Source organism: Nerophis ophidion, linkage group LG06, assembly GCF_033978795.1.
Source record: "Nerophis ophidion isolate RoL-2023_Sa linkage group LG06, RoL_Noph_v1.0, whole genome shotgun sequence".
NCBI lineage: Eukaryota > Metazoa > Chordata > Actinopteri > Syngnathiformes > Syngnathidae > Nerophis > Nerophis ophidion.
Genome location: NC_084616.1, coordinates 258,915 through 274,165, shown reverse-complemented (window position 1 = coordinate 274,165; position 15,251 = coordinate 258,915). Strand labels below are relative to the sequence as shown.

General features: G+C 40.9%; 1 protein-coding gene across 1 annotated transcript in view; it reads right to left on the bottom strand.

The window, feature by feature from the left end:
• The window catches only part of LOC133554019 (IQ motif and SEC7 domain-containing protein 2-like), a 42,480-nt gene extending 36,467 nt beyond the window's left edge, over positions 1 to 6,013 (bottom strand). The window contains exon 1 of the mRNA XM_061902345.1: positions 5,874 to 6,013. Coding sequence (XP_061758329.1) covers positions 5,874 to 5,938 — 65 coding nt within the window. The 5' untranslated portion in view covers positions 5,939 to 6,013. The remainder of the gene's footprint in view (positions 1 to 5,873) is intronic.
• Between the last annotated feature and the right edge of the window lie 9,238 nt (positions 6,014 to 15,251).

Below are 15,251 nucleotides of genomic sequence, written 5' to 3'. Positions count from 1 at the left end.
AATCCAACATGAGATATAATCCGACATGAGGTATAAACCCAACATGAGATATAATCCAACATGAAATATAAACCTAACATGAGATATAATCCAACATAAACTATAAACCTTTCATGAGATATAATCCAACATGACATACAGTATAAACCCAACATGAAATATAATCCAACATAAAATATAATCCAACATGAGATATAAACCCAACATGAGATATCATTCAACATGGAGGTATACACCAACATAATATAAACCTAACATGAGATATAATCAAACATGAGATACAGTATAAACTCAACAAGAGATATAATCCAACATGGGATATAATCCAACATGAGATATAAACCCAACATGAGATACACTCCAACATAAGATACAGTGTAAACCCAACATGAGATATAATTCAACATAAAATATAATCCAACATGATATAAACCCAACATGAGATACAAACCCAACATGAGATATAATTCAACATAAAATATAATCCAACATGATATACAAACCAACATGAGATATAAACCCAACATGAGATATAAACCCAATATGATATCCAAACCCAACATGAGATACAAACCTAACATGCGATATAAACCCAACATGAGATATAAACCCAACATGAGAAATAAACCCAATATGAGATATAAACCCAACATGAAATATAAACCCAATATGAGATATAAACCCAACATGAGAAATAAACCCAATATGAGATATAAACCCAACATGAGATATAAACCTAACATGAGATATAAACCCAACATGAGATATAAACCCAATATGAGATATAAACCCAACATGAGAAATAAACCTAACATGAGATATAAACCCAACATGAGATATAAACCCAATATGAGATATAAACCCAACATGAGATATAAACCCAATATGAGATATAAACCCAACATGAGAAATAAACCCAATATGAGATATAAACCCAACATGAGATATAAACCCAATATGAGATATAAACCCAACATGAGATATAAACCTAACATGAGATATAAACCCAACATGAGATATAAACCCAATATGAGATATAAACCCAACATGAGAAATAAACCCAACATGAGATATAAACCCAACATGAGATATAAACCAAACATGCGATATAAACCCAACATGAGATATAAACCTAACATGAGATATAAACCCTACATGAGATACAAACCCAACATGAGCTATAAAACCAACATGAGATATAAACCTAACATGAGATATAAACCTAACATGAGATATAATCCAACATGAGATATAAACCTAACATGAGATATAAACCTAACATGAGATATAATCCAACATGAGATATAAACCTAACATGAGATATAATCCAACATGAGATATATGCCAACATGAGGTATAAACCCAACATGAGATATAATCCAACATGAGGTATAAACCCAACATGTGATATCATCCAACATGAGATATAATCCAACATGAGATATCATCCAACATGAGATATAATCCAACATGAGGTATAAACCCAACATGAGATATAATCCAACATGAAATATAAACCCAACATGAGATATAATCCAACATGAGATATAAACCCAACATGAGATATAATCCAACATGAGGTATAAACCCAACATGAGATATAAACCTAACATAGATATAAACCTAACATGAGATATAAACCCAACATGAGATATAATCCAACATGAAATATAAACCCAACATGAGATATAAACCCAACATGAGATATAATCCAACATGAAATATAAACCCAACATGAGATAAAATCCAACATGAGATATAATCCAACATGAGATATAAACCTAACATGAGATATAATCCAACATGAGATACAAACCTTTCATGAGATATAATCCAACATGACATACAGTATAAACCCAATATGAAATATAATCTAACATAAAATATAATCCAACATGAGATATAATTCAACATGGAGGTATACACCAACATAATATAAACCTAACATGAGATATACTCCAACATAAGATACAGTATAAACCCAACATGAGATATAATTCAACATGATATACAAACCAACATGAGATACAAACCTAACATGAGATATAAACCAACATAGATATAAACCTAACATGAGATATAAACCTAACATGAGATATAAACCCAACATGAGATACAAACCCAACATGAGATATAAACCTAACATGAGATATAAACCTAACATGAGATATAAACCTAACATGAGATATAAACCTAACATGAGATATAAACCCAACATGAGATATAAACCTAACATAGATATAAACCTAACATGAGATATAAACCCAACATGAGATATAATCCAACATGAAATATAAACCCAACATGAGATATAAACCCAACATGAGATATAATCCAACATGAAATATAAACCCAACATGAGATAAAATCCAACATGAGATATAATCCAACATGAGATATAAACCTAACATGAGATATAATCCAACATGAGATACAAACCTTTCATGAGATATAATCCAACATGACATACAGTATAAACCCAATATGAAATATAATCTAACATAAAATATAATCCAACATGAGATATAATTCAACATGGAGGTATACACCAACATAATATAAACCTAACATGAGATATACTCCAACATAAGATACAGTATAAACCCAACATGAGATATAATTCAACATGATATACAAACCAACATGAGATACAAACCTAACATGAGATATAAACCAACATAGATATAAACCCAACATGAGATATAAACCTAACATGAGATATAAACCCAACATGAGATACAAACCCAACATGAGATATAAACCTAACATGAGATATAAACCTAACATGAGATATAAACCTAACATGAGATATAAACCTAACATGAGATATAAACCCAACATAGATATAAACCTAACATGAGATATCATCCAACATGATCACATCACTGAAGAACAAACTCTGAAAATGTTTGTAAACATCAGACAATTTTGCAATCTTCAATAAACGTAAAATATTTCATAAAACTCAACAATTCAAGTCTTCACTCAACCTAATCTACTTTTATACAACTCTACTCACCTGTACTATTCATGTGTTTACTGACATGTACTATTCATGTGTTTACTCACATGTACTATTCATGTGTTTACTCACATGTACTATTCATGTGTTTACTGACATATACTATTCATGTGTTTACTCACATATAATATTCATGTGTTTACTGACATATACTATTCATGTGTTTACTGTTATATACTATTCATGTGTTTACTCCATATACTATTCATGTGTTTACTCCATATACTATTCATGTATTTACTGACATATACTATTCATGTGTTTACTCACATATAATATTCATGTGTTTACTGACATATACTATTCATGCGTTTACTGGCATATACTATTCATGTGTTTACTGACATATACTATTCATGTGTTTACTGTTATATACTATTCATGTGTTTACTGTTATATACTATTCATGTGTTTACTCCATATACTATTCATGTATTTACTGACATATACTATTCATGTGTTTACTCACATATAATATTCATGTGTTTACTGACATATACTATTCATGTGTTTACTGTTATATACTATTCATTTGTTTACTCCATATACTATTCATGTGTTTACTCCATATACTATTCATGTGTTTACTGACATATACTATTCATGCGTTTACTGGCATATACTATTCATGTGTTTACTCACATGTACTATTCATGTGTTTACTGACATGTACTATTCATGTGTTTACTGACATATACTATTCATGTGTTTACTCACATGTACTATTCATGTGTTTACTCACATATAATATTCATGTGTTTACTGTTATATACTATTCATGTGTTTACTCCATATACTATTCATGTGTTTACTCCATATACTATTCATGTATTTACTGACATATACTATTCATGTGTTTACTCACATATAATATTCATGTGTTTACTGACATATACAATTCATGCGTTTACTGGCATATACTATTCATGTGTTTACTGGCATACACTATTCATGTGTTTACTGTTATATACTATTCATGTGTTTACTGTTATATACTATTCATGTGTTTACTCCATATACTATTCATGTGTTTACTCCATATACTATTCATGTATTTACTGACATATACTATTCATGTGTTTACTCACATATAATATTCATGTGTTTACTGACATATACTATTCATGTGTTTACTGTTATATACTATTCATGTGTTTACTCCATATACTATTCATGTGTTTACTCCATATACTATTAATGTGTTTACTGACATATACTATTCATGCGATTACTGGCATATACTATTCATGTGTTTACTCACATGTACTATTCATGTGTTTACTGACATGTACTATTCATGTGTTTACTGACATATACTATTCATGTGTTTACTCACATGTACTATTCATGTGTTTACTCACATATAATATTCATGTGTTTACTGACATATACTATTCATGTGTTTACTGTTATATACTATTCATGTGTTTACTCCATATACTATTCATGTGTTTACTCACATGTACTATTCATGTGTTTACTCACATATAATATTCATGTGTTTACTGACATATACTATTCATGTGTTTACAGTTATATACTATTCATGTGTTTACTCCATATACTATTCATGTGTTTACTCCATATACTATTCATGTATTTACTGACATATTCTATTCATGTGTTTACTCACATATAATATTCATGTGTTTACTGACATATACTATTCATGTGTTTACTGACATATACTATTCATGTGTTTACTGTTATATACTATTCATGTGTTTACTCACATATACTATTCATGTGTTTACTGACATATACTATTCATGTGTTTACTGTTATATACTATTCATGTGTTTACTGTTATATACTATTCATGTGTTTACTCCATATACTATTCATGTGTTTACTGACATATACTATTCATGCGTTTACTGGCATATACTATTCATGTGTTTACTGACATATACTATTCATGTGTTTACTGTTATATACTATTCATGTGTTTACTGTTATATACTATTCATGTGTTTACTCCATATACTATTCATGTGTTTACTGACATATACTATTCATGTGTTTACTGTTATATGCTATTCATGTGTTTACTCACATATACTATTCATGTGTTTACTGTTATATACTATTCATGTGTTTACTCACATATACTATTCATGTGTTTACTGTTATATACTATTCATGTATTTACTCCATATACTATTCATGTGTTTACTGTTATATACTATTCATGTGTTTACTCCATATACTATTCATGTGTTTACTGTTATATACTATTCATGTGTTTACTGTTATATACTATTCATTTGTTTACTGACATATACTATTCATGTGTTTACTGACATATAATATTCATGTTCAAATAACTGTGACTGAAAATGAATACGGGCTCCAAATATTGCCATTTTGGACTCCTAATAATCGCTATCTGTATCGGCCCAGAAACACCCCACACGGGTGATCTGCAATGAGCAGTCTTCAAAAGCGTGTGTCAGGAAGTCAACAACACCCACAAGTTCCCACCTAGCCTGCAGTCTCATTAACTCTGCGTGTTGGCTTCCAGCGAGCCGGGGATTCGAACACGGACACTCTCCTTGCTGCCGGGGGCCATGATGCTAAGCGCGCAGGTCACAAGAAGAAGAAGAAGAAGAAGAAGAAGAAGAAGAAGACCAGGACGTCTGAAGGCAGGAAGCAGAGCAGGTGGCTGAGCGACACCCGCACCAATGTCGTGCACGCTCAGGTCGCCCCCCCCCCCCCCCACAGTGCGCCATCACGGGCGGGAAAAGCACAGTCAGAACAAATCTTCCACACACACACGCACACACACACACACACACACACACACACACACACGGTCGTGACAGTATCCCCCCCCCCCCCCATGTCTTACCAGTAGAGGAGCTTGTTGTGCAGAATGGCGGGCGTTTTGTCCGAAGCGCAGTTGATGCACCACATTGTTGTGAGTGTCGCTCATCTGCGCCACGGTCTACCAGCACCAGGTCTACCAGCACCAGGACTACCAGCACCAGGACTAGCAGCACCAGGACTAGCAGCACCAGGACAGCGCCAACTGAGAGCGAGGATGGGAGGGAGGGAGGGAGAGGGGGCGGGAGATAGGAGCCTTCCTCCCCTCCTCCTCCTCCCCCGTCTTATGTTGCATGGCTTAATGATGTCACACCTCCCAGACTTCACCACCAGGGGGAGCTACAGGCAACACTTTGGCACGGCGGCTTTAAATCAAGTCGCTACATTTCCCCCCCTACGCTTTGAACCCCGCGGCTTATACAGCGGCGCGCCTCTTTTGTGGGTTCCTCTTCGCCGGTGGTCAAAATGTAAATAGTTTTCAAAAAGAAAGCAAAGAAAGGGGATGTTTTTGGAGGAGTTCGCTCACTGCTCTTCTGTTCGGATTGAGCTTTCAACCGGAAGTAGACGTCTTGTTCCATCTTCCTGGCGTCGTTTCGTCACTCCAGGCAACGTTTGTAAGTTTTTCTATACAACTAAAAACCATTCTTGCTCAACCGTCCCATGTGTGACAGGAGTGTTGTCGTATTGTAATGACGCTTGCGTTGTTAGCATTAGCTATTATGCTAACCCGTGCCTTTATTGATGCTATCAACTTACAATGACACTTTTCTTTGTATGCTCTCACCAAAACGTCACCACAGAGTTATTGGGTCTGTTTAGCTGATTGAAGAGCTAGCTTGCGCAGCTAGTGGGTCCATGACCATGACTTCTGTTTTGTCTGATCAGCCGTTTTACTGCCGTGTTACGGGAAACAAGGTCAATAATCATCTTTCTGTGTAAATATGTCATTTCACAAGGTATGTACACTTTATTGCCAGAAGTATGGTGTCCAGCCTTCCTAGAAGATATAAACACACTCCGCAACCTTGTGGACAGCCTTCCCAGAAGATATAAACACACTCTGCCACCTTGTGGACAGCCTTCCTAGAAGATATAAACACACTCCGCAACCTTGTGGACAGCCTTCCTAGAAGATATAAACACACTCTGCAACCTTGTGGACAGCCTTCCCAGAAGATATAAAAAATCCGCAACCTTGTGGACAGCCTTCCTAGAAGATATAAACACACTCTGCAACCTTGTGGACAGCCTTCCTAGAAGATATAAACACACTCCGCAACCTTGTGGACAGCCTTCCCAGAAGATATAAACACACGCCGCAACCTTGTGGACAGCCTTCCCAGAAGATATAAACACACGCCGCAACCTTGTGGACAGCCTTCCCAGAAGATATAAACACACTCCGCAACCTGGTGGACAGCCTTCCTAGAAGATATAAACACACTCCGCAACCTTGTGGACAGCCTTCCTAGAAGATATAAACACACTCCGCAACCTGGTGGACAGCCTTCCTAGAAGATATAAACACACTCCGCAACCTTGTGGACAGCCTTCCCAGAAGATATAAACACACTCCGCAACCTGGTGGACAGCCTTCCCAGAAGATATAAACACACTCTGCAACCTTGTGGACAGCCTTCCTAGCAGATATAAACACACTCCACAACCTTGTGGACAGCCTTCCCAGAAGATATAAACACACTCCACAACCTTGTGGACAGCCTTCCTAGAAGATATAAACACACTCCGCAGCCTTCCCAGAAGATATAAACACACTCTGCAACCTTGTGGACAGCCTTCCCAGAAGATATAAACACACTCCGCAACCTTGTGGACAGCCTTCTTAGAAGATATAAACACACTCCACAACCTTGTGGACAGCCTTCCTAGAAGACATAAACACACTCCACAACCTTGTGGACAGCCTTCCTAGAAGACATAAACACACTCCACAACCTTGTGGACAGCCTTCCTAGAAGATATAAACACACTCCACAACCTTGTGGACAGCCTTCCTAGAAGATATAAACACACTCCACAACCTTGTGGACAGCCTTCCTAGAAGATATAAACACACTCCACAACCTTGTGGACAGCCTTCCTAGAAGACATAAACACACTCCGAACCTTGATATGATTATTGTATCAAATATGGTACTACACAGTTCCAAGACTTTAATAAACCACAAATGTTTCTTTGGAGATATTTGTCTCCACTCAGTTAGTGAGAGTATTTTCAGAGGAAAGAGACTTTATCTGCAACGCTCGCTTAACCCTTCCCTCCCTGACTGTGGCCTACTTCCTGCCTCTGGACACCCTCACCCAGCCAATGGCCTCGCAGCCTGGGGACACGCCTCTATAATTCATCCTCTCACTCTCTCCATCCTTCCCTTCTCCAGCTCAGAAAAGGAAGCTCACACTCCGTCAGGGTCACTCAGGCTTTAAGCGTGGCGGGCTGACGTGGCGTTCAGGCGCATCACGTTTTATGCAGCGCCCTCTGACAGCCCGGCTTAACGACCTTGCCGCCCGCCGCTTAGTCTCGCTTCCTTTCCATCCTTCATGCTTCTTCTCCTCGCTCACACCCACTCTGGCTGAGGGAGGGGGGGGGAGAGAGAGAGGGCGGGAAGAGGAGGTTGCTGGGAGACGGTTGCCGTGTAACAGGAGGGGAGGGACATAAGGGAGGAGGCTTGGCTGCAGGAGTCAAGTGAGAAGGTTGCTATGGCGACACAGGCTTCACACTGTCAGAGGGTGTGTGTGTGTGTGTGTGTGTGTGTGTGTGTGTACAAGGAAGTGAAAAAAAGGGAATGTGACTACAAAGTTGTCTTTCCATGACGTCGTGGAAAAACGAATGCACAGCACTTTCTAACACCCAACAAAAAAAATGTAAAAGAATGAAAACTAAAACATGGAGGGACTCATTTACCACCATGGAGGGACTCATTTACCAACATGGAGGGACTCATTTACCACCATGGAGGGACTCGTTTACCACCATGGAGAGACTCATTTACCACCATGGAGAGACTCATTTAACACCATGGAGAGACTCATTTACCACCATGTAGAGACTCATTTACCACCATGGAGGGACTCATTTACCACCATGGAGGGACTCATTTACCACCATGGAGGGATTCATTTACCACCATGGAGAGACTCATTCACCACCATGGAGAGACTCATTTACCACCATGGAGGGACTCATTTACCACCATGGAGAGACTCATTTAACACCATGGAGAGACTCATTTAACACCATGGAGGGACTCATTTACCACCATGGAGGTACTCATTTACCACCATGGAGAGACTCATTTACCACCATGAAGAGACTCATTTACCACCATGGAGAGACTCATTTACCAGCATGGAGAGACTCATTTACCACCATGGAGGGACTCATTTACCACCATGGAGAGACTCATTTACCACCATGGAGGGACTCATTTACCACCATGGAGTGACTCATTTACCACCATGGAGAGACTCATTTACCACCATGGAGAGACTCATTTACCACCATGGAGCGACTCATTTACCACCATGGAGCGACTCATTTACCACAATGGAGAGACTCATTTACCACCATGGAGAGACTCATTTACCACCATGGAGAGACTCATTTACCACCATGGAAAGACTCATTTACCACCATGGAGAGACTCATTTACCACCATGGAGAGACTCATTTACCACCATGGAGAGACTCATTTACCACCATGGAGGGACTCATTTACCACCATGGAGAGACTCATTTACCACCATGTAGAGACTCATTTACCACCATGGAGGGACTCATTTACCACCATGGAGGGACTCATTTACCACCATGGAGGGACTCATTTACCACCATGGAGAGACTCATTTACCACCATAGAGGGACTCATTTACCACCATAGAGAGACTCATTTACCACCATGGAGGGACTCATTTACCACCATGGAGAGAATCATTTACCACCATGGAGGGATTCATTTACCACCATGGAGAGACTCATTTACCACCATGGAGGGACTCATTTACCACCATGGAGAGACTCATTTACCACCATGAAGAGACTCATTTACCACCATGGAGGGACTCATTTACCACCATGGAGAGACTCATTTACCACCATGGAGAGACTCATTTACCACCATGGAGGGACTCATTTACCACCATGGAGAGACTCATTTACCACCATGGAGAGACTCATTTACCACCATGGAGGGACTCATTTACCACCATGGAGAGACTCATTTACCACCATGGAGAGACTCATTTACCACCATGGAGGGACTCATTTACCAACATGGAGAGACTCATTTACCAGCATGGAGAGACTCATTTACCACCATGGAGAGACTCATTTACCACCAAGGAGGGACTCATTTACCACCATGGAGGGACTCATTTACCACCATGGAGAGACTCATTTACCACCATGGAGAGACTCATTTACCACCATGGAGGGACTCATTTACCACCATGGAGAGACTCATTTACCACCATGGAGGGACTCATTTACCACCATGGAGAGAATCATTTACCACCATGGAGGGACTCATTTACCACCATGGAGAGACTCATTTAACACCATGGAGGGACTCATTTACCACCATGGAGAGACTCATTTACCACCATGGAGAGACTCATTTACCACCATGGAGAGACTCATTTACCACCATGGAGAGACTCATTTACCACCATGGAGAGACTCATTTACCACCATGGAGAGACTCATTTACCACCATGGAGGGACTCATTTACCACCATGGAGAGACTCATTTACTACCATGGAGGGACTCATTTACCACCATGTAGAGACTCATTTACCACCATGGAGAGACTCATTTAACACCATGGAGAGACTCATTTAACACCATGGAGAGACTCATTTACCACCATGAAGAGACTCATTTACCACCATGGAGAGACTCATTTACCAGCATGGAGAGACTCATTTACCACCATGGAGGGACTCATTTACCACCATGGAGAGACTCATTTACCACCATGGAGGGACTCATTTACAACCATGGAGAGACTCATTTACCACCATGGAGGGACTCATTTACCACCAGGGAGAGACTCATTTACCACCATGGAGGGACTCATTTACCACCATGGAGAGACTCATTTAACACCATGGACGGACTCATTTACCACCATGGAGAGACTCATTTACCACCATGGAGAGACTCATTTACCACCATGGAAAGACTCATTTACCACCATGGAGAGACTCATTTACCACCATGGAGAGACTCATTTACCACCATGGAGAGACTCATTTACCACCATGGAGAGACTCATTTACCACCATGGAGGGACTCATTTACCACCATGGAGAGACTTATTTACCACCATGGAGGGACTCATTTACCACCATGGAGAGACTTATTTACCACCATGGAGGGACTCATTTACCACCATGGAGAGACTCATTTACCACCATGGAGAGACTCATTTACCACCATGGAGAGACTCATTTACCACCATGGAGAGACTCATTTACCACCATGGAGAGACTCATTTACCACCATGGAGGGACTCATTTACCACCATGGAGAGACTCATTTACCACCATGGAGAGACTCATTTACCACCATGGAGAGACTCATTTACCACCATGGAGGGACTCATTTACCACCATGGAGAGACTCATTTACCACCATGGAGGGACTCATTTACAACCATGGAGAGACTCATTTACCACCAGGGAGAGACTCATTTACCACCATGGAGGGACTCATTTACCACCATGGAGAGACTCATTTAACACCATGGACGGACTCATTTACCACCATGGAGAGACTCATTTACCACCATGGAGAGACTCATTTACCACCATGGAAAGACTCATTTACCACCATGGAGAGACTCATTTACCACCATGGAGAGACTCATTTACCACCATGGAGAGACTCATTTACCACCATGGAGAGACTCATTTACCACCATGGAGGGACTCATTTACCACCATGGAGAGACTCATTTACCACCATGGAGGGACTCATTTACCACCATGGAGAGACTCATTTACCACCATGGAGAGACTCATTTACCACCATGGAGAGACTCATTTACCACCATGGAGGGACTCATTTACCACCATGGAGAGATTCATTTACCACCATGGAGAGATTCATTTACCACCATGGAGAGACTCATTTACCACCATGGAGGGACTCATTTACCACCATGGAGGGACTCATTTACCACCATGGAGGGACTCATTTACCACCATGGAGAGACTCATTTACCACCATGGAGAGAATCATTTACCACCATGGAGAGACTCATTTACCACCATGGAGGGACTCATTTACCACCATGGAGAGAATCATTTACCACCATGGAGAGACTCATTTACCACCATGGAGGGACTCATTTACCACCATGGAGAGACTCATTTACCACCATGGAGAGACTCATCTACCACCATGGAGAGACTAATTTACCACCATGGAGAGACTCATTTACCACCATGGAGAGACTCATTTACCACCATGGAGAGACTCATTTACCACCATGGAGAGACTCATTTACCACCATGGAGGGACTCATTTACCACCATGGAGAGATTCATTTACCACCATGGAGAGACTCATTTACCACCATGGAGGGAGTCATTTACCACCAATGAGAGACTCATTTACCACCATGGAGAGACTCATTTACCACCATGGAGAGACTCATTTACCACCATGGAGGGACTCATTTACCAACATGGAGAGACTCATTTACCACCATGGAGAGACTCATTTACCACCATGGAGGGACTCATTTACCACCATGGAGGGACTCATTTACCACCATGGAGAGACTCATTTATCACCATGGAGAGACTCATTTACCACCATGGAGAGACTCATTTACCACCATGGAGAGACTCATTTACCACCATGGAGAGACTCATTTACCACCATGGAGAGACATTTACCACCATGGAGAGACTTATTTACCACCATGGAGGGACTCATTTACCACCATGGAGAGACTCATTTACCACCATGGAGAGACTCATTTACCACCATGGAGGGACTCATTTACCACCATGGAGGGACTCATTTACCACCATGGAGAGACTCATTTACCACCATGGAGGGACTCATTTACCACCATGTAGAGACTCATTTACCACCATGGAGAGACTCATTTACCACCATGGAGAAACTCATTTACCACAATGGAGAGACTCATTTACCACCATGGAGAGACTCATTTACCACCATGGAGGGACTCATTTACCACCATGGAGAGACTCATTTACCACCACGGAGAGACTCATTTACCACCATGGAGGGACTCATTTACCACCATGGAGGGACTCATTTACCACCATGGAGAGACTCATTTATCACCATGGAGAGACTCATTTACCACCATGGAGGGACTCATTTACCACCATGGAGAGACTCATTTACCACCACGGAGGGACTCATTCACCACCAATGAGAGACTCATTTACCACCATGGAGAGACTCATTTACCACCATGGAGAGACTCATTTACCACCATGGAGGGACTCATTTACCAACATGGAGAGACTCATTTACCACCATGGAGAGACTCATTTACCACCATGGAGAGACTCATTTACCACCATGGAGAGACTCATTTACCACCATGGAGGTACTCATTTACCAACATGGAGAGACTCATTTACCACCATGGAGAGACTCATTTACCACCATGGAGAGACCCATTTACCACCATGGAGGGACTCATTTACCACCATGGAGGGACTCATTTACCACCATGGAGAGACTCATTTACCACCATGGAGGGACTCATTTACCACCATGGAGAGACTCATTTACCACCATGGAGAGACTCATTTACCACCATGGAGAGACTCATTTACCACAATGGAGAAACTCATTTACCACCATGGAGAGACTCATTTACCACCATGGAGAGACTCATTTACCACCATGGAGGGACTCATTTACCACCATGGAGAGACTCATTTACCACCATGGAGAGACTCATTTACCACCATGGAGAGACTCATTTACCACAATGGAGAAACTCATTTACCACCATGGAGGGACTCATTTACCACCATGGAGAGACTCATTTACCACCATGGAGGGACTCATTTACAACCATGGAGAGACTCATTTACCACCATTGAGGGACTCATTTACCACCATGGAGGGACTCATTTACCACCATGGAGAGACTCATTTACCACCATGGAGAGACTCATTTACCACCATGGAGGGACTCATTTACCACCATGGAGAGACTCATTTACCACCATGGAGAGACTCATTTACCACAATGGAGAAACTCATTTACCACCATGGAGAGACTCATTTACCAACATGGAGGGACTCATTTACCACCATGGAGGGACTCATTTACCACCATGGAGAGACTCATTTACCACCATGGAGGGACTCATTTACCACCATGGAGGGACTCATTTACCACCATGGAGGGACTCATTTACCACCATGGAGAGACTCATTTACCACCATGGAGAGACTCATTTACCACAATGGAGAAACTCATTTACCACCATGGAGAGACTCATTTACCAACATGGAGGGACTCATTTACCACCATGGAGGGACTCATTTACCACCATGGAGAGACTCATTTACCACCATGGAGGGACTCATTTACCACCATGGAGGGACTCATTTACCACCATGGAGAGACTCATTTACCACCATGGAGAGACTCATTTACCACAATGGAGAAACTCATTTACCACCATGGAGAGACTCATTTACCAACATGGAGGGACTCATTTACCACCATGGAGGGACTCATTTACCACCATGGAGAGACTCATTTGCCACCATGGAGGGACTCATTTACCACCATGGAGGGACTCATTTACCACCATGGAGAGACTCATTTACCACCATGGAGGGACTTATTTACCACCATGGAGAGACTCATTTACCACCATGGAGAGACTCATTTACCACCATGGAGAGACTCATTTACCACCATGGAGAGACTCATTTACCACCATGGAGGGACTCATTTACCACCATGGAGAGATTCATTTACCACCATGGAGAGACTCATTTACCACCATGGAGGGACTCATTCACCACCAATGAGAGACTCATTTACCACCATGGAGAGACTCATTTACCACCATGGAGAGACTCATTTACCACCATGGAGGGACTCATTTACCAACATGGAGAGACTCATTTACCACCATGGAGAGACTCATTTACCACCATGGAGAGACTCATTTACCACCATGGAGAAACTCATTTACCACCATGGAGGGACTCATTTACCAACATGGAGAGACTCATTTACCACCATGGAGAGACTCATTTACCACCATGGAGAGACTCATTTACCACCATGGAGGGACTCATTTACCACCATGGAGGGACTCATTTACCACCATGGAGAGACTCATTTACCACCATGGAGGGAC